This window comes from Carassius auratus, chromosome 18 (assembly GCF_003368295.1).
Source record: "Carassius auratus strain Wakin chromosome 18, ASM336829v1, whole genome shotgun sequence".
NCBI lineage: Eukaryota > Metazoa > Chordata > Actinopteri > Cypriniformes > Cyprinidae > Carassius > Carassius auratus.
Genome location: NC_039260.1, coordinates 13,291,422 through 13,319,035, shown reverse-complemented (window position 1 = coordinate 13,319,035; position 27,614 = coordinate 13,291,422). Strand labels below are relative to the sequence as shown.

The window sequence follows — 27,614 nt, the reverse complement described above, 5'->3', positions numbered from 1 at the left end:
TGTTCACATTTCTCCGGGAGGCAGAGGATTGCGTGTGTGTGTTTAGACAGTTAGGTAAGCGGGATCACAGACAGGCTTTAACTGAGACAGGGTCAAACTCATAAAGCCTAGTGTTGCATTTGTGTGCATGCGAAAAATCCAGCCATGATCACCGTATGATTAATTAAAGCAAAAGTGACTTATTTATGAGTCTATGAGCTGATCAGCACAACAGCCAACCTGAAAATACACAAAGAGTGAAGGGGTGAAAATGACTGGTTAAAGAAAGCACGATACAAATGCAAATAATTCCTTTGGTTTCTCTGCTCAGCAAGAACATCTCTATCACTTCTCTTTTCACAAGCACTATAATCAGAAAGCGTCACAGACCGTATATATTTACAGTAAAATGACTGACGCACAGCTGCATGCTGGTCATCATGAAAACATGATCACTTACAGTAAGTGTAAGAGAAACTAAGGCCAAAAAATAAAATAAAAATGAAACTGCTGTGTCTCTTCTGTTAATTGTCGCTCGTAGTCACAAACCTAAATGAAAGGGAAACACGTTGCCAACATTGTGCTGTTCAGATCAAGGTTTAGTGTGCTTTGGTGTGGCATTTGCGATGACAGGTCTCTTTCAGTCCCAGGAGGAGTGGCAAGGCTTGGTTGTTTGTCATTCTCAGATGGTCATTATAAAGCTGCCACTGGATTCAGTGAAGTGCAACGGTGTATAGAACTGACTTATATGATAGCACAAATAAGGTCTTTGAAATGTAATCAGTGACTAATTTTCGCTCTCTGGGTGTGTGTGAAGTGGTGTTGCTAGGTTTATGATAGATGGCTTCATAGTTGTGTGATAGATGGATAGATAGGAGGATAGTTGTGCAGATAAATGGGAAGATAGGTAGATGAGTAAATGGATGGGTAGATGGATGAAAGGTCGGTATGTACTGCAGTAGATGGATGTGTAGAGCACTAAGCAGATGTGTAGGTAGGTAGGTGGGTAGGTAGATGGATGGATAAATGGGTAGATGAATGATGAATAGATGGACAGACAGATATCAATTTGTGAATATTTCTGATAGTTTGAGTGTGTTTATATTTGTGTTTGTGTTCAGATGAATTGATCTATGAAGGCCTGTCATTACTCTGGCATAAGTTATTTGATAGATAGATAGATAGATAGATAGATAGATAGATAGATAGATAGATAGATAGATAGATGGATGGATGGATGGATGGATGGATGGATGGATGGATGGATGGATGGATGGATGGACGGACGGATAGATAGATGATGGATAGTTGGATGAATGGATGGATGGATGGACAGATAGATAGATAGATAGATAGGTAGACAGATAGATAGATAGATAGATAGATAGATAGATAGATAGATAGATAGATAGATAGATAGATAGATAGATAGATAGGTTAGAAAAACAGATGGGGAGACAGATTTGTGAATATTTGTGTTAGGTTGACTGTGTTTATATTTGTGTTTGTGTTCAGATGGATCATTCTGAGAAGGCCTGTCGTTACTGTGGCATAAGTTATTTGATCCTGCATGAGTTCCAGCACCTGCAGGAGCGTTTGCGGGAAGTCGAGAGAGAGCTGGAGCAGGAGAGAGGAAGTGTGGGGAGAGAGAGAACCTTAAGAGAGGAGCTCCAAGAAGCCTACACTCATCTGGAGGAGCTGAAGACATCTGTGCTTCAGCAGGAAGAAACGTGAGTCTCAGCCACAGCTCCATGACTGCACATAATCATTACTATAAGGCTGATAATACACTGGGCAACTTTTTGAGCAATGTTGCCATCAACGGGCAACCAGGTGACACACAGGGCCCATGACCGATCTAAAATATCCAGATAGAAATTTGTTTCCCATTCTCAATGGGAAACTGCCCAAGTTACTTCATCAGCCTTCTATGAACATAAAACAATATATTTTTTAGCACATAAATGTGTTTTTCTGGTGTCTCCTAAGTTCTGCTTTTTGATTGGTGCTCTCTACTTACAGTACATCAGTATTTGGCTGTAAGTATACTAACATATAATATTAGGTTGCACACATACTGCATCCGTGGTGCATGAGATGAATTTTGGTGAATCCCATATTGATGGGATTCAGCATTCATCTGGTGCACGAGCCGTCTAGTGCTGCATCCTCAAAGTATTACGTTAACATTCTTTGTACAGAGAAATCAGCTTATGATTTTCTCCTATCGCACTCCAGCATTATAGCAGGTTCTGGACTGGCAGCCAGTCACCACTAACATTTTCTTCAAAAAGAGTCAAAATCCACTGCAGTAAACCATCAAAGAAACTTGCGGCAAATAGAGAGACTTCTTAAATCAAATCCCATCTTCCCCTTAAAAGTGTATAACCTGTCAGTACTGCAGAGGAACTATGATTTTATACCACCTATTTTCCTCTTGCTTCTCTCTGTGCTCTTTCTGTCACCAGCTGCAAAGCGGTCAAGTGCAGACAGGCCAAAATATATGAATTCCCTGATGTAGAATGTCTTACGCTCACTGCATAACACACATTCAGTCTCTCACTCCATACAGCATCCACTCACCTCTTAGCTATTTATGGTGCTACAGTGTTTGGATTCACATGTCAACCCATCCAGTCAAACTAGTTAGTGAGTCAGGTTTTGACTAAAAAACTAATTTTTATGTACTAGTCAACAGGTGTACAAACATATATTGGTGTGTCAGTTGCAGACACAGATCGTTGTATACAGAATGAAGTAAAAAGGGTCCATGACACTGTTTTATAGGACTTATCTGGGATATACCCTAGGAAAATTTCATATGGAAACTTCAAGTAAATGTTTGGGAATCCCTGCCCTGCATAACCTTAGTAGGGCCCTCTCATCACCGGCCCCGGGGAATCCAGGCCCCTGATGTGTATGAATACACGTGTGAGTGTGATCACTTTATGTATATCTATTTTTGTATATGTGAATAGTTCCTCATTCCCTGAGCTCCGTAGGTCTGGTTTCCCTCTTGAGGCACTATGGGAGAGACGTGCATGCGTACGTCTTCTCTTCCAGCTGACGTGAATGCCAGGCATAATTATACCACCACAGCAATCAAAAATAAACCTCTCAACACCTACGCCTCCGCAGCTTAGCACAGACAGAAATTCAGAGAATGAGGAGAGAGGTGCAAAGCGAGTGTGTGATTGTGGATCCTATTTCAGCTCACTCTCCCGCTGTTGCTGATAATAATAGCAGGTTGTGTTGTCCGTGTAAGCTCACGAGAAAAACCAAACAGCACAGCAGTCGTGTTTCTAGATCGGCCCCACTGATTCATTCATACCCAGCACATTCCAGACCCGACACGACAGAGCAGCAGGCATAAGCGTGCATGTTTGGGTTGTGTGTTTGCTAGTGGTATGTGGTGGACTCCTGAAATGAGGACTCAATGTCACTTCTCTGCTTTTTGTTAGTCCATGGCAGCTGCATTTTCTTGGAGGGGATGTTGATGATGTTTTTGAACAGGATTGTGGCCAGGAGGCCAGCTCTAGGAAGAGTCCTAATTGTTTCAATCTTCTTCCATTAAGGGTAACAGAGACTACATGTTTCTGTGACCCTTCATTGAAGCAGAATTTTTTTTTCTGAACTCTTCCACAGATGTGTGGCTTGATGCAAACCTGTTTCTGAGTTTTGCAGGCAGTTCTTTTGACCTCAGTGGTTGATTTTTATTCTGATATGCATTATCAGCTGTTAGACCTATTATTAAGATGTGTATGCCATCCCAAATCATGCCCATTCAATTGAATTTGCCATAGGTTAACTTCACTTGAAATGTAGTATCAACTACAAGCAAAATGAATTCTCCAGAGCTAAATTTTTAACTGTTCCAGATAAGGGTATGTAAACTTATGCAATAAGTTTTTTTTATTTGCAAATATGTTAAAAACCTGTTTTTCTGCTTTACAATGATGGTGTATGGAGTGTAGATCGTTGTGGTAAAAAAAAAAAAAGGTTTTAAAGCAGTTTAAAGGGTTAGTTCACCCAAATATTAAAAATATGTCATTAATAACTCACCCTCATGTCATTCCAAACCCTTAAGACCTCCGTTCATCTTCGGAACACAGTTTAAGATATTTTAGATTTAGTCTGAGAGCTTTCTGTCCCTCCATTGAAAATGTATGTATGGTATACTGTCCATGTCCATAAAGGTAATAAAAACATCAAAGTAGTCCATGTGACATCACAGGGTCGGTTAGAATTTTTTGAAGCAATGAAAATACATTTTGGTCCAAAAATAGCAAAAACTACAACTTTACTCAGCATGGTCTTCTCTTCCGGGTCGGTTATGAGCGCAAACACTGAATTGTAGTGATATCTGGTTCGCGAACGAATCACTCGATGTAACCAGATCTTCTTGAACCAGTTCACCAAATCGAACTGAAACGGTTGAAACTGTTCGCGTCTCCAATAAGCATTAATCCACAAATTACTTAAGCTGTTCATTTTTTTAACATGGCTGACACTTAATAAACCAATATCACAGAGTAATTCATTTACTCAAACAGTACACTGACTGAACTGCTGTGAAGAGAGAACTGAAGATGAACAACGAGCTGAGCCAGATAACGGAGAAGTCTGAGTGGTCACTTAAAACCAGACTCACGGATGATAATTTCAAATCATTTTAAGCCAATTTTGATGAGACTAAAAGTGTTGATATCGGAGCAGGTAATGCTGGGTTTAAAAGTGCCATGTGAAGCTGAGATCTTTTTGACAGCAAGACAACTACCAAATTCAAGGCCCAGAAAGGTAGTAAGGACGTTTTAAAAATAGTCCATGTGACATCAGTTGTTCAGCCTTAATGTTATGAAGCTGCGAGGATACTTTGTGTGCAAGCAAATCAACAATTGCTTCACCTTTGTGTCAGTCTTTGACGTGTGTTGTACATGAGAACAGTACAGTTTACCACATCTCTCGTGAACGTGCATTGAAGACTGACACGGAAGTGCAGAAATTGTTAAATAAGTTTTTTATTTTTAGTTTTTTTGCGCTCAAAAAGTATCCTTGTAGTTTCATAAAATGAAGGTTGAACCACTGATGTGTCAGGAAAAGGATCCAACTGCGGTGGAATGAAGGACACGTTTATTGAAAAAACTCAGGAGGACTTAATCAGCTGGAGCACGAGACAGTCAGCACTCAGCAAGAAAGGCCAGCTTGGTGATCTCGTCGGCGACAGCCACACAGCAGCGGGGAACAGGTGGCGGATCAGCACTGGAAAGCCGTAGCCAGAGTCCGAAGGCAATGCAAAAGGTAAGTAGAGTCAGCCGTCTGGTAGATGTGGGCTACTGTGTAATTAGAGGCAAGGCAGAACAAAAAAAAAAAAAAAAAAACCAGGAACAGCCAATCGACTAGACAGAGAAAAAAAAAAAACAAGTCAGCAAACTATGGCTAGCAATGACTAAACTTACTTTAACAACGCTTATGGACTGACAAGACAGCAAACACAAGGGCATGATAAAGGGAAGATAATCAGCGTAAGACGGTGCAGGTGAGGGAGAAAACGTTAACAGGGATAGCTAGAGGGGCGGAGAAAGCATAGCGGGAATAGTGAAACACCTGGCGAGCCAGCAAAATCTAAATCATGTGCTCCAGGACAGAAAAAGCCTCAGACCCCACTGAGATCATGACAGTACCCCCTCCCCCCAAGGAGGCCACCAGGCGACTTAATGGAGGGGCTTACCATGTTTACGGCGGAAGTCATTGACCAGCGACCGATCCAGAATATCCCGAGCCGGAACCCAACTCCTCTCCTCTGGACCGTAACCCTCCCAGTCCACCAGGTATTGAAAACCCCTGCCAGGACGACAAACATCTAGTAATCTCCTAGCAGAATAGACAGGAGAACCATCCACTAGACGAGGGGGAGAGGGGGCAGGGGAAGAAATGTTGGTATTAAGGGGGGACCTTAAAACCGGTTTAACCCTGGCTACATGGAAAACAGGGTGAACCAGACCAAGAGAGGAGGGCAACTTGAGCCGTATCGCAGCCTGATTAAGGACCTTTTTGATCTGGTATGGACCAATGAACCTGGGTGCCAATTTGCAAGAGACAGCCCTGAGAGGCAGGTCCTTGGTAGACAGCCATAACTTCTGACCACAGACATAACGGGGCGCTGGAATCCAGTGGCGATCAGGCGCTGCCTTGGTCCATCTAGAAGCCTGGACCAGGGCCTTCCTAGCCTTCCTCCAGATGCTACGACATCTTCGAACAAAGGCTAGGGCAGACAGAACTGCAGCATCGGGTTCCTGAGAGGGAAATAAGGGAGGAAAGTAAGCAACAGAACATTCAAAAGTGTGACATACCTGTAGATGCTATTGGAAGAGTATTATGGGAATACTCAATCCAAGTGAGCGGTTGGCTCCAGGAGGCAGGGTTACAGAACGCCAGGCAGCGGAGGACTCGCTCGAGATCCTGATTGGCTCGTTCACACTGGCCGTTGGTCTGGGGATGAAACCCTGATGACAGACTTGTAGAGGCCCCAATCTGTCGACAAAATTCTTGCCAAAAACGGGAGACAAACTGGGGACCCCTGTCAGAGACTACGTCCACCAGAAGGCCATGGATACGGAAGATGTGGTCAATTACCAGTTGGGCTGTCTCCTTGGCAGAGGGGAGTTTGGGTAGGGGCACAAAATGAACCGCCTTAGAAAAGCGATCCACCACTGTGAGAATAACAGTGTAACCATTCGAGACAGGCAAGCCAGAGACAAAATCGAAGGCAATGTGTGACCAGGGACGAGAGGGAATTGGTAGGGGTTGAAGTTGGCCAATGTAGGGACGGTTAGAGACCTTGTTCTGGGCACAAACAGAACAAGCCAATACAAACTGCCTGACGGATCTCCTGATTCCTGGATGGCAGGTGACCTTAGATTCATGACCCCACTGAAGGACGTCAGTCCGTACTGTCAGGAAAAGGATCCAACTGCAGTTGAATGAATGACACGTTTATTGAAAAAAACTCAGAGGACTTAATCAACTGGAGCACGAGACAGTCAGCACTCTGCAAGAAAGGCCAGCTTGGTGATCTCTTCGGCAACAGCCACACAGCAGCAGGGAACAGGTGGCGGATCAGCACTAGAAAGCCGTAGCTTGAGTCCGAAGGCAATGCAAAGGTAAGTAGAGTCTGCCGCCTGGTAGATGTGGGCTACTGAGTAACGAGAGGCAAGGCAGGGAAAACACAACAACAAAAAGCAGGAACAGCAGATCGACTCGACAGAGAGAAAAAATACAAAAAACGGAGTCAGCAAACTATGGCTAGCAACGAGAAAGCTTACTATAACAACGCTTACGGACTGACACAAGACAGCAAACACAAGGGCATGATAAAGGGAAGATAATCAGCGTAAGACAGGGTGCAGGTGAGGGAGAAAACGTTAACAGGGATAACAAGAGGGGCGGAGAAAACATAGCGGGAATAGTGAAACACCTGGCGAGCCAGCAAAACCTAAATCATGTGCTCCAGGACAGAAAAAGCTTCAGACCCCACTGAGATCATGACATGATGTCTCATGGACTATTTTACTGATGTCCTCGCTACTTCTCTTGTGCTTGCACATGATAGTTCAGTTGCTGTCTATAGAGGTTCAATAAGCTCTTGGATTTCATCAAAATTTTGTAATTTGTGTTGTGAAGATGAACGAATTTCTTATGAGTTTGGAACAACATGACATTATTTTTATGAATTGAAAACTCCTTTAAATGAGATAGAGGTGTGAAAAAATGGGTCACAGCTTAATATTCTAGTGACTTTTTTTTTGTTTGTTTTTAAACAGTTCTAGGCGTATTTGGGACGTTCAGTTTGACTTTGGTTTTGTGACCTGCTAGTGAACCCTCTGAGGTGACGCAAAGCAAAACTCAAAGCTAGAGAAAAGGAAGAGGCAGATGTGAGATGGCAGTAAATGGGTCGTGGGAGAGAGGGCATGTGGTAGATGTAGATAGTTTAGTGGGCAACAACATCCGTGACAGAGGTGTGAGAATGGTGCAGGCAGGGTTCCTTTAAAAAAAGAAAGCACCAGCTGCTATATGAATAAAATGGAATTCTAATACATTTTTTAGAGTGCAGCTGTACAGGGAGCTTTCAAGCAAACAAAATTATGTTAAAATTTGAAGTGTATCATTTTTAAACTGTTGCTGTCAAGCATATGTATGCCTTTTTAAGTGTGTATGTGTTCGTGTGCGGCTTTCGCAATGATGTAGATTTATCGGGCTGACAGCACTGTACTGGCTTTGGTGGTTTTTCACTTCCTCATAGTGCATCACTCAGCTGTTGAGACCTTGATATCTTGGTATGTCTTGCACGCATGTTTACCAAATGCTCTGTATCTGTGGTGAGCCTGTGAGCATGGCTACACTTCTGTCAGTGTGAGGGTTAATGTGTTTGCATTGCCGTATGATTGCATATGTGTCACAGCCACCATAAAAGGCGCATTTGCACGTACTGCACGCCAGCACAAATACACGCTTGTTGTGTGTGGTTGTTGCAGGAAGTGGAAGAGGGCAGTATATAAGGGCGCTATGTTTCTCCATATGCTTTACACATACTTACACATTCTAATTAGGATCTGAAATATAAGAAGATCAAGGTGTGAACGTGCTTTACTCGATGGCAGATAATTTACATGTTAATTCCCGTTTGCAAGGACTCTCAGTGATGGAAAATGCTTTTGTTTTTGTGAAATTATGTCTGACAGCTTCAATTAGATTTGAGATATGAATTTTGAAAGGCCTGAGTTCTGCTTACCTTTGTTCTTACCTTAACTAATGGAGATCGACAGACCAGCTGTGGTACCTGCTCTTCAGAAATCATCCTAAAATCTTCACATGTGCATTTTTCAGTCGGTATTATTATAAAAATAATCTACACTGTAAAAGATTATTTGATTAGTAAGTCAAGTCGACATTTTCCATTTAAACTCATCAAATAAAGTAAACTATAAAACATTTAAAGCAGCAACTATATAATTTATATATATGTTATCTCAGATGCTTTGTATGTGGCTGCTAAGTCAGTGAGCAGTGGAGCATTTCCTGTTTTCTGTCTGTGTGAGTTCAGATGGAGGTCACACAACGGTTTCTTTCATTATTGATAAGTGGTTCTTCTAGTTGTGCGAGTGTGTGAATTTAAATGACCCCCTGGGCCTCCCTGTAGGGCTTAAGTAAGACCCCATCAGCATGGTATCATTAAAGTAGCTTTAAACAAAGTTAAAGCCCACTCATGAGTCCCCAACACACCCACAGGGCATCAGTATCCATGTCAGATTTATGTGATTGACAGGGTCGAAAGATCAAATGATGCATGATGGGATTGGATTTATGCATGAAGACTGATGAGGTCTGGGTTTACAGAAGAGATTCATCTAGTTCAACTCTGTCTGGGGCCCTACAGGGGACCTGCAGGTTTAAAAGGGGAGCATGGAGAATGTAAATCAGACTCTTTGGGCTGTTTGTGATGGAGTTCTTTATTGTCAGAAGAGGCTCTGAATGAGTCAACGGAATGATTAGAGATTCAAATCAGGTCTGTGTCATGCCACTTCAACACAGAACTGCCCTAAACGCTTTCCTTTGATGTGCTGCAATATGATCTAAGTTGCAGCCTATAAGTTAAAAATGCAAAGTATCTTTTAGAAATGGAAAAGGGGATAAATAGCCTTTGGTGTTTCATGTTGTGATTATGAAAATCACACTCCTGAGTCTCTGCACTACAGTAATGATTACTCTGAAACACATAAACACTACAAAGAGACCAGTCTCCACCAACAATTTTTGATGAATTAATTATCATTCTATTATTTTGTTTATATATACAAATATATATATATATAAAAAAAAGGCACCAAATCAGCATATTACACTGAGTTCTGAAGGATTATATGACACTGAATGCTGGAGTAATCACTGCTGAAAATGACATTAAATATATATATTTTTCAATTATAAAATTAAAATGCTAAATTTTACAATTGTTTAAATATGTGAGCTTATATATATATATATGTGTGTGTGTGTGTGTGTCATATATATATATATGTGTGTGTGTGTGTGTGTGTATATATGTGTATATACTGGTATATATGTGTGTGTGTGTGTGTGTGTGTGTGTGTGTGTGTGTGTGTGTGTATATATATATATATATATATATATATATATATATATATATATATATATATATATATATATATATATATATATATATATATATATATATGCTGTGGTTTTGGTGATAAGACACGTCTTAAAAATTTTTTTTTAAATCTTAAAATCTTTTAGAGTGTTACTCTATTTTACAGCCTAAAGATTTTACCAGTCTTGTAGTGTAAAAAAAAACAAATAAATAATATATATATATATATATATATATATATATATATATATATATATATATATATATATATATATATATATATATATATATATATATATATATAAAGAAAGAAATTAAGCTGCTGTCTGATTGACTTCGCCATTTTTTTTTCTGTGCTCATTCATCCCTTCTTCAGACATTTAAATAGATGACTGAAGCACACATACCAACACTTTTTAAAACTTTTTGTATTATTAATTTTCAGTTAATTTGTGCTGTTTTTGTATGTGTGTAGTTCAGCATGCCATCATGCATCATATCTATCTTCATACTTGGACTTTGTCAGTTTAATTGGTCCACAGTAATAGTGGTGACAGAGAGATCAGCACACAAATGTGGAAATAAGAATGCCCGTGTGTGTGTGTGTGTGTGTGTGTGTGTGCATCATATCTGTAAATGTACAGTGAGATGTTTTCCATTTGAACCTGGAAACCAACAGGATGTCAAGAAATTTCAAACAGGTATGACATTAAATAATGAAGAAATATCTCTAGGTCAATAATCAAATCAATAAATCTGTGACACTGATCATGTGACTCTTTGACAGATGGTCAGATGTTCTTCTTTCACTGAATCTTGTCTCAGATCATGCTGGAGTTCGTTCACACACTAATATTTTTTTAATTTAATCTCAGTGGTCTCACTCTATATTTACACATAAGACTATTAAGCAACACTAAAGCACAACCGGATTGAACTGAAACAAAGAAACCTTTGGAGTGATGATTAGATTACAATAATTTCGATACATCCTTGGCCTGTTGTTGCTGCTAGCAACCAAGCAAACAGTGAACGGCTGGCCATTATCCTCTCTGCTGTGGGTCTGAGTCAGCACAAATCATGCAAATATACTATTCCACTCGTCTCACATGGAATATTCAGAAAGGATATATTTCCAAATCAAAGGAACCTGTCTCGCAGACCAGAACATGTTATTTCTTTCTTGCTTGCTTGCTTTGTTTTGACCTTTCAACCTTTAATTTGTTCTTTCATTCTTTCGTCCTTTCAACCTTTCATGCAGGATATATTTGCAAAACAAAGGAACCATACTAGCAGACTAGAGCATGTTCTTTCTTTCTATCTTTCTTTCTTTGTTTTTGTCTTTCTTTTGTTCCTACTTTATTTTTTGCATTCATATTTCAAACAGGTGTACTGTATATTGTGTCCTTATAGAAAGCGATGGAGCTGAAACAAGAGCTATATATTTCCTTTCTTACCTCATCACCTCAAACCCCAGGCCTTTTGTGTACGTGTGCGCACTCATGTCTATACGAATGTGAGAGATATTTTGTGTATGCAAACCCAGAGGTCTCATTTAGCCACCTGCACATAAGATGCATCTGATATACGTTTGTGTGTCTTGCTTGTATGAGGAAGTTTGGGAAAACACGAGCAGGCCACACATTTAGCTTTAGGCACACATTGCACATTCTCCTCGACAGTTGCGATGACAATGGCAGCAGCAACAGAGGAGTAAATGGAAAAAAATATATATAAATAATAAAAAACTGAAAACCTCCCATTGTGGGTTTGCAGGAGAGTGACACAATGATGCATATGATTTTCATATTTCAGCCAGACGTTTAAGACCTATGTGTGCGAGTGTGTGTTGGTGAGTGTTTCGCCTCAGTGTTTGTGTGCATCTCATCTTGTTTGTGTTTTATGATGTTTGGTTTCCATGAATGATGCCATAGCAATGATTATAATCAAGGAAATGCTTTAGGATGCGAAGGACAGGCTGTTTCTCTGTTTTATACATACACGCACACCAGTTGACACCATTGCCCTTTAAAATTTGCGTGCTACTTCTATTCTTGTTTTCACATTACCGCTTCATTTGCTCATCAGCGCTGAGTAATAAAATTAATCCAGACCATACATGTCAGTTCAGTTAATTAGGATAGGTTTGTTTGTCTTTGCAATGATTAAAGCAACCCTTTTTGTATTTCCAAAGGTTTGAGAAGTGAATATTCCACATAGCTGCTTCCCAGTAGCCTGGTTCTTTCAGTAAGATGGTGATTTAGAATGAGCTCTTTGAGCTTCTCAACTGATCGGGAATGCAGCCATGAGTCACGTCTCTGTTCTGTGTTCATTACACTAATGCTCCCCAGCTTCACACTGCTGATCAAAACCTCACGTTCAGTCACAGAGCTGTTCAACAGAGGGGTGAGAAGCCCACTGAGCCTTCCGGCATGCTGAAAGAAGCGGAACCGGCACTTTTTGCTGTATCGTAATTGTTAATCGTTGCATAATAGTTTTTTTTTTTTTTTTTTAGATGGTGTGATCTTTCTTCTTTTGATCACAATGCCTGGCAAAACAAGGCTGTATGTGTTGGGAGAATAGACAAACGTTGAGCACGGCAACACGTAGGTTATCCAGATGTGTACCAGATTCACTGGTATTGATTTTATATATCAGGTCCTTGTCTAATTTAATCAGGCAATGAAATTATGACTTTTTCATTTAATCGTTCTTTATGTGACAAACACATGGCATTTGCTTACATTACCCCTGCCAAGTTATTATCCGACTCTGGTTCAAATTATAAATCTGGCATACTTATGCTTCATATCTGGTCAAATATGAGTCACAAGATTGTACTGGTGGGGGACGGCAGCGAACAAACTATGCAACATGCAAATAGTAAAATGCAAATAGCATACGACTGGTAACACTTTATTTTAAGGACCGAATCTCACTAACTAGTTACTTGTTAGCATGCATATTACTAGCATTTTGGCTGTTTATTAGTGCTTATGAAACATATGTTAATGGATTATTCTGCTTGACCATATTTTAGGTCTCTTACACTCTAAAAAATACTGGGTTGTTTCAGACCATGGACTGACCCAACTTTTGGTTAAAAGACAACCCTCTACGGACAACCCCCTACATAAGCATCCAAAAATTAGTTACAAACAGTCATATTTTCTATCTATCTATCTATCTATCTATCTATCTATCTATCTATCTATCTATCTATCTATCTATCTATCTATCTATCTATCTATCTATCTATCTATCTATCTATCTATCTATCTATCTATCTATCTATCTATCTGTCTATCAGAGATGCTCACAAGTCTCTGAGCTAGAGTCCAAGTCAAGTCTCAAGTCTCTGAGCTAGAGTCCAAGTCAAGTCTCAAGTCTCTTTATTATATTAAGTCTCTGGTTATAATAAATGTTGCATCACGTACAGCGACCCATCCAAGCTGCTTAGAACACTGCATAGCTATATATAAGGAATTCAAAGCATGTAATATGTTATTATGACAACTCTATTTATTAGCATACAATATCAACTTTGATTTTGGTATATAATCAGTGTAAACAGGCTATTGCAACATGACAAAAACACCAAGAAAGCTTTACTTTTAAGTTAATATCTGTATTTTGCATTTATGGATTCAGTAATGGCCTTCTGTCTGTCCTGGCTGTATAGCTGCACACCTCTTGTCTGGCTTAAGAATGAACAAAGCTACGCTGACTTATGTTATTCATACAATACCTACTCACAAATAAACATCAAAAACAAAGCCGGCTGCAATGAATTTCTGTGCAAAACAGCTTTTACTACAAACACTTCCATACAAGAACATTGTTATCACACAAGAACATTTTGATAGAGAACCAAAAATATTTAAAGTAGATAAAATTAGAATAAATAAAATGGAAATGTCTACATACTATTACTACTGTAAACTTTGCAAATAGGACATCAGCCCCTTCAAGTCAATGAACAATAACAAAGTGGGCTGCAATGAATATCTGTGCAAAACGTCATGGCTCCGCTCCTACCCAATGACAGAGGCACGCAGGTTTTTTTCCACTGGAGTACTCACGTGAAGGATGCGTGCACAACTAATAACTAATATCATCACGCTTTAAAGGGTTGGCCTGCTCTGGGTGCGCCCCTCCCCCTATAACTGTTCTGTCTCGCGGAGGAGCTCATTTGTGTGCATCTGTGTGAAACACGCGCTCTGAAACACGCATAGGAAAAAAGAGCGACAGAAAGAACGGCTCCCCTCCAGCCTTGACTCGGCTCCCATCGTTCATGTTTATGAGCCGTTCAAAAGAATCGGTTCGTTCGCGAACGTCACAACTCTAACAGCGAGCTCATCTGACGTTTACTAAAAATTAACATTGTTCACGAGTCCCGGAGCTCGAGTCCGAGTCGAGTCTGAAGTCTTTCGAGGACGAGTCTCAAGTCGAGTCTGAAGTCACTGTTTGTGCGACTTAAGTCGCACTCGAGTCCGAGTCTCAAACTCGAGTCCCCATCTCTGCTGTCTATCTGTCTATATATCTAGTCTATCTATCTATATCTATCTATGTATTTATCTATAATCTGTGCTATCTGAATACTCTCATCTACTACTCGTCTCTCTAGTCTCTCTCAATGCTCTCAAGGCGGGCTTTGGTAAATTCTCTCTCCAATGTGATGCAATGCAATGCATTGTGGGGGAAAGGAGAATCGTTGTAAACCGCTGTAAGATAGTACCTACTTTTTCGTATTATATTCCGTTTTATGATACCCAACAACATAAAACACAATGGATTACAGTTTAAATGTTTATTACCAAAAAGCAAACTGCACAAATTTGTTTAAAAATTAACCCTGCAACACGGCCTTTAATCACAATACATTTCTATCAGTAAGAAGTTTGCATTTTTAAATTGCAGAAAAAAAATATACACACCAGATTTTATAGTAGATTCTTTAGTTTTCACTTGCAGAGATATTTAAAAAGTGTTGTGCATTTTATGCTTATCAGAGTATCATGTTTTCCCCTTAGAAATATGCTGCATTGAAAAATCTGTATGCTTTATGTGTGGAACTCAAAGTCACTGCCTATCTATAGTATAGTTTCAAATCACCTTATGAGGTTCCAATTCAGCCTATGTAGGCCGTAGACACCAAGTGACTCACTATTGGAACAAAGCCAGTGGCACAGTATCATAAATGTCTATTACTAGCACAAAATCGTTATAGTGATTCACCGTTGCATGCAGTCACAGATAAATGTACGGAAGCACACGCACACTCAGCCTCCCACTCAGTCACACGTTGATAGAAAGAGCAGGTCAGTTCCCCGGCTCACTCACGCACATGCTTGCAACTACAGCCAGTTGCTCACTGTTATCACGATTTTTTCAGCCTCCTACACGCACACACAGTCCTGTAGATGAGAGAACAGCAGAGTCGTCTTTAGTCTGGGATTTGCAGCCCATTATCACGACTCTCTCATATCTCTTGGCACACACACACACACACACACACATTCCGCAGGCAGCTGAATGTCTGTACCCAGTCTGAGGCTCTGCTCTAATTCTGATGGAGTAACAAGTGAGATAATGAGCCAGACATCGCTAGCTCTCCAACTGTATCTCTTTAAGCCTTGCTTTGAGACAATAGGGCCAACATCTGCTGCTGTTTACCCACAATGCATCAGAACCCTCTGTATCACAACAGTCTGCTCTATATCTTAACGTATGGATTTATTTTCTGATGAAACACTCTGTAATCTGCTCATTCCTGCAGTAATGAGTATCTGAAGCCTACAAAAATACCCATAAGCCTCAGAATTTACCTGTTTGGATGATAGGAATGTATAAAGGAAATACCAGAGGCATCTGAAGATGAATATTATGTTTCGTGCTGCTTTCTCAGTGCCGTTAAATAAGTGATGAAGACTCTGGAACAGGTCTCTCATGTCCTTACAAGATTGTAGCGTGTGTAATTTCACAGACAGTACTGGGTACAGTGCATTCCGAAGCCATCTGTGGCTGCGCCGTATTTCAAGCATGGCTGGATCGTCTGACAACAGAAGTGAGAACAGGACATTCTCACTCTTGCATCTCTGTGTTCAGCTGTGGCTCTGAGATTTGTTAAGGGATAATAAAGAACCAAAAGAGCTTCATCTTTCGTTTCCTTTGTGGGGTTTTTGAAGTCCTTTTTCGCAGTATGAGCAGGCACTTAAGCTCAAAAGGGCCGTATATCAGAAATGTCAAACTAAGAATGTTGATCTGGAAACAGTTTTTGCCCCTTACACTTACATTCCCCATAAACTGATCTGGCAATAGAGCTCTTTTAACATATCCAAACAATAGAGTATATTCATTAGGAGAGCACAGCTATGCTGTGTGTATTTGTTTTTCAGGATTTTGTTGTAAGTGAGCATCTGCTGAGATTTCAACCTGGTTTGTTTGTTTGTTTTTGAGTGTGTGTGTGTGTGTGTGTGTGTGTGGATTTTCTTCTATTTTCCTTCTTTTTTGTTATCTCATTATGGTATTGACATATGGTGGCATATTGTTTTCCTTCATGTTCTTGCTATCGAAATTCAAAGATAATGATAATGTCTTTAAAGGGGTCAAGATGAAAGGAATCTTTTTCTTTTTCTTTTTGTGTATATCCATACATACATATATAATGTATTTTAAAATATGAAATATTTGTAATTATTTTTTTAAAAGTAAATATATTTTTAAAATTAGCCTCTTGTGCTCACCAAGGCTGCAATTAAACACAATATGAAAAAATATATATATTAAAAATAATAATTTTGTATATATATATATATATATATATATATATATATATATATATATATATATATATATATATATATAATTTAGCAAAAATATGTTATAACAACATGTCTGCTACTCTGTATTCCAGCTGAAACGTCAATAATGCATTTCTTTGGGACATTTTATAGAAAACTAAATCAATTAAATGTTTTGCAGTCATGCAGTTATTCATTTATGCATGAACAACTTGTTCTCAGGCAAAATATAGAACTCTGAGTGCAGAATCAGCTCAGCAGCGTTATGATGTGTTATGCTTTGAAGAACAGCATTGAAGCACACATTCAATGTGAATTCCATTTGAGACCATATAAGTTTGTAGTACCTATCAATTTAATTAGAAAATAAATGCATTTATTAGTTTCCTAACCACTTTCCATTTTCCATAGAGGGCTATTAACTGATATACATTATTGCAAGATCCCAAAATCGGATTCTATGGCCGTCGTACACCAGCATGCAGCAGAATCTGTCCAAACGCAGACAAAATCAAAGTGTGTCCACAAACACTCTGGCCTTTTCTGAGTTCAGCTACTGGAAACTAATTCATTGAAATGTATAGATCCGCATGTGTTCCGCTTTCTCACACATGCATACAGATGGCGTGAATGAAATTCATGACTTCACCACAAGAACCCAAGAATCTGCAGCTGGGAATCTTCTTTAGGTCTAAATTTATTCAAACCCATGTCTTTTACCAGCACAAACACAAACAATAGCACTCACACACTCTCTCTCACGCTCTTGTTCTGTCTTACACAAACACGAGCCTGAAATAGGCACACGCAAACACAATGACAGACAATTACGCTCCCAGTGATATCACACTGATACATCAGCTATTGCCTCAGGTTCGATAAACCCCTTCGTGCCAGGGATTTAGTCAGCCTTGGTGTGTACTCTTCTGTTGCTATAGCGACCTTGTCTTTGTGAGATCCACAAAAGCCCATAATACTCCGCAGACCGTATATCTGCCCTACAGAAGTCTGTCTCTCATTTAGACTCACACACTCCACACACACAGCGTGTAACGCAACCCTCCTGGCTCTGTGGCTGGGCCGCTCTTCTGCCATTGAACTTTTATTGAGAGAAAAAGAAAGACTTTTTATATTTGGAAAATCGACATGTGAAATGTTTCCACACAAACAATATTGTTCCATATATAAAAAAAAAAAAAAAAAACTCAACGTAATAATTATTGTGCCATTTATGCTTTTTGTGTATATCTTATTCCATGTCTATTTTCCAGCACGAGGGCCCTTGACCTGCAGCTGTGCGTGGTCACGCGTGAGATGGAAAGCATGAAGGCGGAGAAAAAAACAGCGATTACAGAGCTGGAAAACGAGCGCACTTGCCGCCTGCATCTTAGGTAAGGAAATGAGGGAACAATGGCACAAGAGAGACAAAAGAACAAGCGCAGCAGATCTCATTGGGTCGTGAGTGCGTGTGTGGAGTGTCTGCAGTAGCCACCTCAGCCACGGCACGACAGGAAGAGCTCTGCAGATGGGAAACAACTGTGTGCGTGTGTGAGTACACTTGTGGGTGCTTGCAGGCACAAGTGTGAAATAACAAAATAGTGAAAAGGGAAGGAGAACTAAAAAGAGAACAAGCGTACATTGATTTGAGCAGAATAGATTTCTGTGTAGCCTTACACTGGGATTAACTACACTAAAAAATGACAAAATAAAAAGTCATTGTGCATGTCCATTGAATTTCTTCTTTCAGTAAGATTACATGACTATAGCGGTAAATTAAATCATACACTAGTCTAATTGCAAATCAAAATGATCGGCTGACATTTCTCCCTTATTCAGTCAGATCAGACTTTCAGAATCAGAATTAACATGTTTTATTGGTATGGTAAAATAGGGTTTATAATACTAAAAACATTTTAAAAATACACATAAAAGACAATTACTAAAATTAAAAAAGGTGACATATCATGTAAATCTGACCTTTTCTCATGTTTAAGTGCTGTAATTGTGTCCACGGTGCATCTACCAATGCAGAAAACGTGAAAAAGAACAACCCAAGTAAGCCACGGTAAGCCATTCTCTAAATGTTTGTGAAAAAAACAAGCGGCTTAGATCTTCCCCCTTAATCTGCAAGTTTCCACCTACGGTGACTCCACTGTTTTTGTGAGTGACAGCGGTGTACCAGTTCTAATGCCATGGCGAAAGTTCAAGCAAAGCATGCTAACTTTTCTGTCTTTGGCTGCACTGACCAGCACAAAACACTTTCCAAGCCTCAGAGGAGAGAAGAGAGCAGTGGATTTGTTGATTTATTTACTGTACTGTATATTACACTGCTGCCACAAAGATCTAATATAAACATGCAGGTTTTTTTCCTAGCTGTTTACCAAGTTTTTGTGCATGTCTCTTTAAATGCAAATGAGCTACTGCTCCCCTCCCCCTTTTCAAGAATAGGGTTGTGCCTTTACAGCTCTCTCCTCAGATACTCTGCTAAAACAAACATCTATTTGGTTCTGATTATCATGTCTATTGCACTGAAATCATGCAATTGAAACCATATTAGTTTAACTTCTGCATGCGCACAGAAAGCATCTGTCACATGGCATGTAAGTACTAAACCAAAACGGAGACTTTTGAAAATGATGTGGCGGCTACCCACATTCCCTCTGCGTATCCTTGACGACCGTGTAAACAATAACATAATTTGCATTGTTGTAGCCATAGATGCATAGGTAGATTCCCCTTTAGATCACTCCAAGAACGCAGACGCCTACGCGATCTAAATAATAGGGAATCTACCTATTTATATCTATGGCTGTACCTGGATGAATGGTCCCGTGACATGCGTTTTAGGTTGTGTAGTGTAAACGGAGATCGTTTCTGAAACGCTGTGGAAACGCCAGTGTAGACGAGGATTGTTTTCATTCTAAAACGCTGTTTTAAAACTAAAACGCACTGGTGTAAACGTGGCCTAAGTTCTCTTTCATTTCTTAATGCGCTTAACTCACATGAGTTACAAAAAATATTTGGTTATGAGAACAAAAGAAATGAGAACAGCTTGTTTCTGCTTCCACTCAAAATAGTATTTTCAAACCAATATAATAAATCATCTGTGGAGTATGGGATCTAAAACAGACACATTATTGGGACACCTGAGATGTATATTAGATATGTTAAAAGAAAGGAACATTATAGGACTTCTTTAATACAAAAATACTAATTTAATAAACTTTTATAAATATTTTAAATTATTTAACATAATAGTAATAGTGTGCATTATAGAGTGATATTATATACTTTTAATAATGGACAAAGTAATAGTAATATTGTGTAATATTATTTCAATTTAAAATATGTTATATTTTAAAATGTAATTTATTCTTGTGATGGCAAAGCTAAATTTTCAGTATCCATTTTCAGCATAATGGATTTCTATACATTTTCCCCATGTTATTCACTTTTAGTTTTTTTTTTTAGGCTTGGGCCTCCTGCTGATATCTGTTGTTTGAAATGTAAACAGTTAATAATCAGATGCTGTGAGAGAAGCTGTCATGAACGACAGAAAGGAGAGAGGTCTCGGTTGACTGGCAAGTGATAATGCAGTCATGAGCTTTCTGACAGGCATTTTCATCTTCTCCAACCGTCTGTGTGAGTGGCACACATAAAGGCCTTGATGGCATCATACTGAGAAATGCTTCCAGGAAAGGTGTGATCAGGGGGACTGTATTTAAGTAAAGGAATGTGTGGCCAACAATTATTTGTGGTTAGTGTGCAGCAGCTTGGTGATGTAAAAAAGCCTGCTATGAATTGAAAATCTATTTCTAATTGGCCTTATATTCTTGTTAGTCATCTCTCACATTTGTTTTCTTTCTCTTTTCCCAATTGATTATTTCAGCTGATGGCTGACATTTATGAGAGATTTCAAAAACTGATTTTAATGTTTTTTTTTGTTTTGTTTTGTTTTTTTTCATGAAAAACATGCAATGACCACAAAGTCTTAGCAGGTGATTCATTTGGTTATCATTGTATCATATTTCATCACCTGTAGAACGAGGAGCTTTTTTATTTTGAGCTGAAACTTCAGAGAACCTCAGGTGTTCTGGGAACACCTGAGACTTATACTACATATAAAAAAAGGGCATAATGTGTCTTCTTTAACGATGGTTGCCACCTATATAAAACAGAAAAAAGGGACGAAGACACACCCTACACCCAATGTGCATACTATGCATCCTAAATAGTATGTGTAGTAATGTGTGAGTTCTTCACATGAAAGACCCTCGACTGGTAGATTGGTAGATGTTTCTTTTCTCTCTGGTATCGTAGGAAGTTAAATGAAATGAAATGTGGAGGATCTTACCTGTGACAAGATGATAGACAGGCCAGTTTACAGTAACAGGATGTGTGTAACTGTGTGACAAAGCGTCTATTAAAGAAGCAACTGTATGACATGACAGTATCTCCCAAAACTTACCTACTCCTCTGCTGCACCTTCTTTGTAAAAAGAGTATTTACTTTGAGGGGGTAGTATACTGTAAGTAGTCAAATTGGGACGCAGTAAAACCCACGTGAGAGGAGATGACAGGCAAACGTGAGACACTGGATCCTCAGTTACCTCATCAGTGTGTGATTTTATAAAAAAAGACGGGGTGTTAGACCCCAATCAACAGTTCTTTTTATAAGTTATGATTGCGAACTCTCTTTACACACATATTTTGAGTGTGATACATTGGCCAAATAAGAGAAAACAATGTCAATTTGACTGATAGTATTTTTGTAGTGTTTTCTGTAGATATGGTGAAAATATGTATGGAAATCTGATATTGTGACAGTCGTACACCCTAGCACGGTGAGTGAATTTTTGCATTGAAAATCATTACTCATATTTTCATCAGAAAATAGAAAATGTAGTTGTGAAGAAGCCTTTCCCTGAAAGTCAGTAAAATGAGCGCCGAAGTACGCTCTCTTTGTTCTCTACTTCACAAAGATATGAAGGAGATTTCGCATCTTTGAACTGCCTCAGTCATCAGAGCAAAGGAAAAATGAAATAGAGCGATTCTTAGATGTCTTCCCTCCTTAACCCCTCCGAGCCGTAATGTTAGCGTCTCTTTAAAGTCCCCTTTTCATGTCTTGTGCGTGTGCATATTTATTTTTTGGAGTGAAGTGTGCGTGCTTCACATATGGGGCATGTGCGTGTGTAGTGCGAGCTCACTGTAGCGTGAGGTCTAGCAGTCTGTTCGGTCAAAAGGTTTATAGCCTGATTATAGACTACGCCCCAGCGGTTCACAGAAAGAGATGGGGAAGGACAGAGAATTGGACAGGAAGCATAAACTGTTTGATCCATGAACACCCCTAGGCGAAAGCGGAGAGCACCAGAATGCTGATAATGTTCATGATGATTATGATGATGATGATTCGAGAGGTGATTTATTACAGTTATGATGAAGTCATAGATGTGAAACCGGACAGGCTAAGAATGCTGAGAAGCCGGGGGAAAGCAGCTGGCCAGACGCACACATCAAAAAACAGACCATGTGCTGTCCAGACACACTCCAGAAACACTTCAAACACTGAGGGGCGAAATGAGAAAGAAAAAGAGGACAGGAGTGGGGAAAAAAGACAAAAAGCATGAGGGGTCAGTCTGAATGGGGTCAGTCCAGTTTAACTGACACAGCCAGATGTACTTCCAGAAAACACACACAGCTGTTGGTAATACTGGTCTGTCCGGTTTCTCTTTTGCTATCATTTTGTCTTCTTTTCCACATGTTTCTTCTCCTCTTCTTTTGAGACCATGTTTAGTCTCATCTCATTTCACCTCTTATCCATTCTCTTCTTCTCTCTGTCTTTTAGTCTAATCTCATTTGGTTTAATTTGCTCTACATCCCGTTTCATTGCATCTTGTCTTTTCTTCTCTTATTCCATCTTTTTGTTAAGCCTCGTTTCCTCTCCTTTCCTTTTGATGTCCTCTCTTCTCTTCTCATCCCAGCTCGTCTCACCTCTTGCCTTCTCAGCTTCTCCTCAGTCTTTTCCTATCATCGTGATTCCTTTCTTCTTGCTTCTTCTCCTCTTCTTTTGTGACCATGTTTAGTCACAACTCATCTCATTTCAACTCGTGACTTCACCTTCCAATTTCCTTGCATCATTTATTTTCTTCTCTTTTCATCCTTCCTAGCCTAGTTTCCTCTCCTGTTTTCCTCTCCTTTCATCTCATTTCAACTCCTTTTCTTGTCTTTTCAGTTCCTGTTATTTTCTCATCTCAGCTCGTCTCTTCTCAGCATTTTTTATCATCTTGTCTCCTTTCTTGTTTCTTCTCTTCTTTTGTGACCATGTTTAGTCTCGTCTCATTTCACCTCATGCCTCAGCTTCCCATTTCCCATTTCCTTGCATGCCATAGTTTTTCTTACATGTAATCTTTTTCTCCTCTTATTTCATCTAGACAGCTTGTCTCCTCTTCTCTTGTTTCATCTTCTAACTTGTCTCGTTTCGTTTCCTATTTGTCTCTCATATCATCTAATTCCATCCCTTCCTGTCTTGTCTTTCTCATTTAGCCTTTTTACAGTAATTCTCTTTCCATCATTTAGTCTCCTCTCTTCTGACAATTGCCATTTTTCGTACCCAGTGTTGTTCCCTTGTTATGAAAAATTAATTCCCATGGTTCTCTCCCGCTGCCTCTTTTACTGTCTGTCTGTCTCCATGTCTCACCCTAACACTGCCATGTTTTCCCTGTTACCATGACTTCTTTACAAGTGGATGAGTGTGTGCTTGTGTATGTTTGTTTACGTGGTGACAGGCAGGGATGGGGGGAGAAGGGGAGGTTGAATACACACATGGTGTGGTTGCTGAAGAGATTTCATACATGTGTTTGTGTGTGTGTGTGTGTGTGTGTGTGGATTTGGCGTCCTGTTTATCCACATAGAGACTTCTGGCAGCTCTTATCTGCCCCTGTCTCATGATGATGATGTCATGCTGGTGGGAATGGAAGGGGCGTGATGTAGGGCAGCAGTACAGCTGAACTGACACAGAACTTCAGTGTACAAACCTCATTAAATCACCCGGCTAAACACTGACAGTGCTGACGCTCAGCCAGAAACTACGAGAGACGCTGACTGTCCCATAGAGTACTGATGGAGTTCTAAATGAAGGTCCAGCAGGAGCGTGTTCATCTAATCCTGTCCGTCTCAACACTAAGTGTATACTGTATAAACAGCTGCTCACCAAATGTGTTTACCTTAAACCTCCTCAAGGATTATATGAAAATGTGTACTCATAACAAATGAGACGCAGCTTAAAATTAACAGGAGTAAAAAAATATCCCACCCACACATAAAGTGTTACATTTATTTATCTAGGCTTATGTCTGTGTTCTTGAATATTTAAAGATTTAGAGACTTGACATTACATTTTCATGGATCAAAACCAAGACATCCAAAATAATAAATATAAATGAAAGAAAAACAGTGATTCTGTGTTGATTAAACAGTGATTTCACCTTTTTTCTTTTTTGTTTATCAGTACTGATTATTCTTATTAATTTCTGTTTTATAGACAAATCACAACTTACATGTTTCTTCTGAATAACATTAAGATTGAACAATTAATGAATTTCAAATACGAACTCAAAAATTTCACCTCATATTTTCTTTTCTCTTCACTGGTGTCCTCAACTTTTTCTTTTCTATTCTGTTCTTTTCTTTTCTTCATCTCATCTTCAAACGGAAATCAATTTAATGTCTTCTCATCTTTTCTCTCAGTCTTGCCTCATCTAGTCTGTCCTTATCAAAATGAACCAACATTATGTAATCTCTTAACTACTCTTGTTGTCTCATCTCATCAAAATAAACTCAAACATTTCTCAAAGATTTCATCTCTTCTTCTCATATCGTCTCTTCTCTTTAAAATCACCCTAAGCATTTATTGAAGACTTTTTTTCCTCATCTTTTATTCTTGACATCTAATCTAGTCTCTTCTGTTCAAATAGAGCTCTGATGTTTCAAATCTGTTCTTCTCTCATCTTTCACGTCCCTCTTCTTTCTCATCTTTCATCTTGAACGTTTGTTGTAGTGTCTCCTCTGCTTATTTCTGTTTTCTTTTCATCTCTTCTCTTCTCCTCTTTTCAAAATCAACTAAATGTTTCATGTAGTGATCTTTTCTCTTTCCTTCTCATCTTGTCTCATCTCTTTTTTTCTGTCATGATTGGACATTTCTTGAGAAAGTCATGTCCCCTTGCAGTAAAGCAGTGCAGTATTCTTCAGTTCTACATCAAAATCTTTGAATATTTTGTTTTGTGTCTATGTGTGCATCAGATCAAGGTTTGTGCAGCAGCAGTGGCTTCTCAGGGAGGCTTTGGCCCTGCTGCATTCGTCTCGAGGGGAGATGACGACTGTTAAGAACCAGTTAACTCACTTCCTGGAGACCTGGGAGAACAGCAAAGCACTGATACAGCAGAGTTGCATCAGTGCTGATGAAGGTAATTACACACACGCACACACATATGCACACAAAACCACTGCTTCTGTCCTGTGAACTCTTTTGTCTTGCTTCAGAAAAAAAATTCTCCTATCTGATTTGTACATCTGTTACAGCTTATAGTACATGTGTGTATGTGCATGTGTATTACACACGTGCTCAGGCAGAATCTGAGCCTTGTGCACAGAGCACACTCATACACACTGAGGATGACAATCATAATATATCTTGTCATGGTCTAAAATTAAAATAGGAACACATTCGTCCTCGGCCTCTGTGGGTGCGTGTCGGTGGCTATGAGATGTAGGGCACACTGTACCCGCTATGCTGAGATAATTGCAGTATAATGATAATAGAGGATGTGAGACATTTACTATAAGTGCTGGAAGAGAGGAAAATGTCAGTGGATGGCAGGGTTGATATATATCCCATAGTCGTGTGTGGTGTTAGCAGTCCTGTGGAAAATTATTGCCTACCCCAACCTTTTAAATGCTAGAGTGCATTGTCGAAACATCCTCTCAAACTGACTCTGAACTTAATAAGGAGTTTCTTCATATGTATAAATAACTAAATGTATGTTTGAAGTTAAATGTTAGAGGCAGGAGAAGACATAGGTTTAAGGTTAGGGTGAGGCATATTCTTATTTCTGTCATTCTCACTGTGGAGGTACATGGAGTGCCCCCAGGTGGTGTGTCATGTGATGGGAAATTTACAATAATAATAAATAAATAATAATTACATTTTTAGTGTCCATGCATGCTGTATTATTTATTCTATATATAATTTCTATTTTATATAATTTCAACAAAGCTTAATTTAGTATTAAAAATCTTATACTAATTCTTCTTCATTATGGGATGCAAATAAGAAAATGATTTTTTTTCCCTCCTGACTGTCAACTGGTGCAGCCAACAATAAAGGAAGGTATAAAAAAGCCATATTTCCAATAAAATCATCTATCATTCTGTAAATTTTCATGAAATATTTCAAAATGGCTTGTTTTTACACCGAAGTCAGCGCTCAGTTTTGAGTAGGGATATGCCGGTATCAAATGTTCCTGTTGCGATTAATTGCTAATGCTTTTATCATGGTATATGGTATTATCATGGTGTTGAAATGTATATGGTCATAATACAGTATAACAGGTTAAATAACTTTTTTCTTATAACAAAAATAGCTGAACATTTAAATACAATAAAGCAATACAGAAAAAAAAAAATAAAGATTCATTTACACAGATTAAGGGCCCTATTTTAACAATCTAAATGCAAAGTGTAAAGCGCACGGCGAAGGTGCACTCAGGGCGTGTCCAAATCCAGTTTTGCTATTTTAATGACGGAAAAAAGGTCCGTGCACCGGGGTGCATTTTTGGAATGGGTTGTCCCCATTCTCTAAATAATGGGCGTAACATTCAATAAACCAATCAGAGTGTCATCTCCCATTCCCTTTAAGAGCAAGATGTGCTCGCGCTATGGCGGAATAGCTGAATGCTTCTCAAGCGAAGAAACCAAAGTTAAAGTGCGTGAGCAGATGATCTACGGGAAAAGCAGGAATCCGCCAAAGCTTCTCGAGGTGAAGAAGGTGTGGGATGAAGTAGAATTTCTTTCATCATTATAAGTAGTAATAGGCTGAATTTCAAATAGGTAGCCTAATTCTAATAAACACAATGAATATCCATCATTACATTTTTATATTTATGTAGCTTACACCAGGGCCGGCAGAGACATTTGGAGGGGCAGGTGCTCAAAGTATAAAAGGGGCACATGGAACAAGGCTTTAAATAGCGCGGTTCAAAATAGCAATACAGCAATATACTGTGATGCATTCCTTGCCGATTTGCGTATTGATATGGATGATTATGTATTGATACGGCAGCAAATGCTGTGATGCAGTTTTGAAAAAGAAAAAGATTAGAAGAGACAATTTTAAATTTAAAAGTAAAAAAAGAAAAATTATTTCCACCTAATAATAACTCTGGGATTAGAAACTGAAATGTCTTAAATTGTCCCAACCTGATGGCTTTTTCTTCTCTGTTCAACAGAATAATTAAGAACAGCTGTTATAGAAAACACTTGTGCCTCTACATTCTCCTCTTTCTCACCAGCCTCTGTCTCCTGGCTTGCTTACCTGCTCTTTCTGTCACTTGTGCGTCTACATTTGCCTCTTTTTCTTCCTCTATCTCCATCTCCTCATCTGATCTATTA

The 27,614-nt window shown here is 39.2% G+C and overlaps 1 protein-coding gene across 4 annotated transcripts in view; it reads left to right on the top strand.

The window, feature by feature from the left end:
- The window catches only part of lekr1 (Leucine-, glutamate- and lysine-rich protein 1), a 105,087-nt gene that overhangs the window by 5,692 nt on the left and 71,781 nt on the right, over positions 1-27,614 (top strand). For 3 of the 4 annotated variants that reach the window (XM_026287735.1, XM_026287737.1, XM_026287738.1), the window contains exons 3-5: positions 1,495-1,709; positions 18,222-18,341; positions 25,248-25,411. In XM_026287735.1, coding sequence (XP_026143520.1) covers positions 1,495-1,709; positions 18,222-18,341; positions 25,248-25,411 — 499 coding nt within the window. The remainder of the gene's footprint in view (positions 1-1,494; positions 1,710-18,221; positions 18,342-25,247; positions 25,412-27,614) is intronic. The other variant, XM_026287736.1, reaches the window with a different exon arrangement.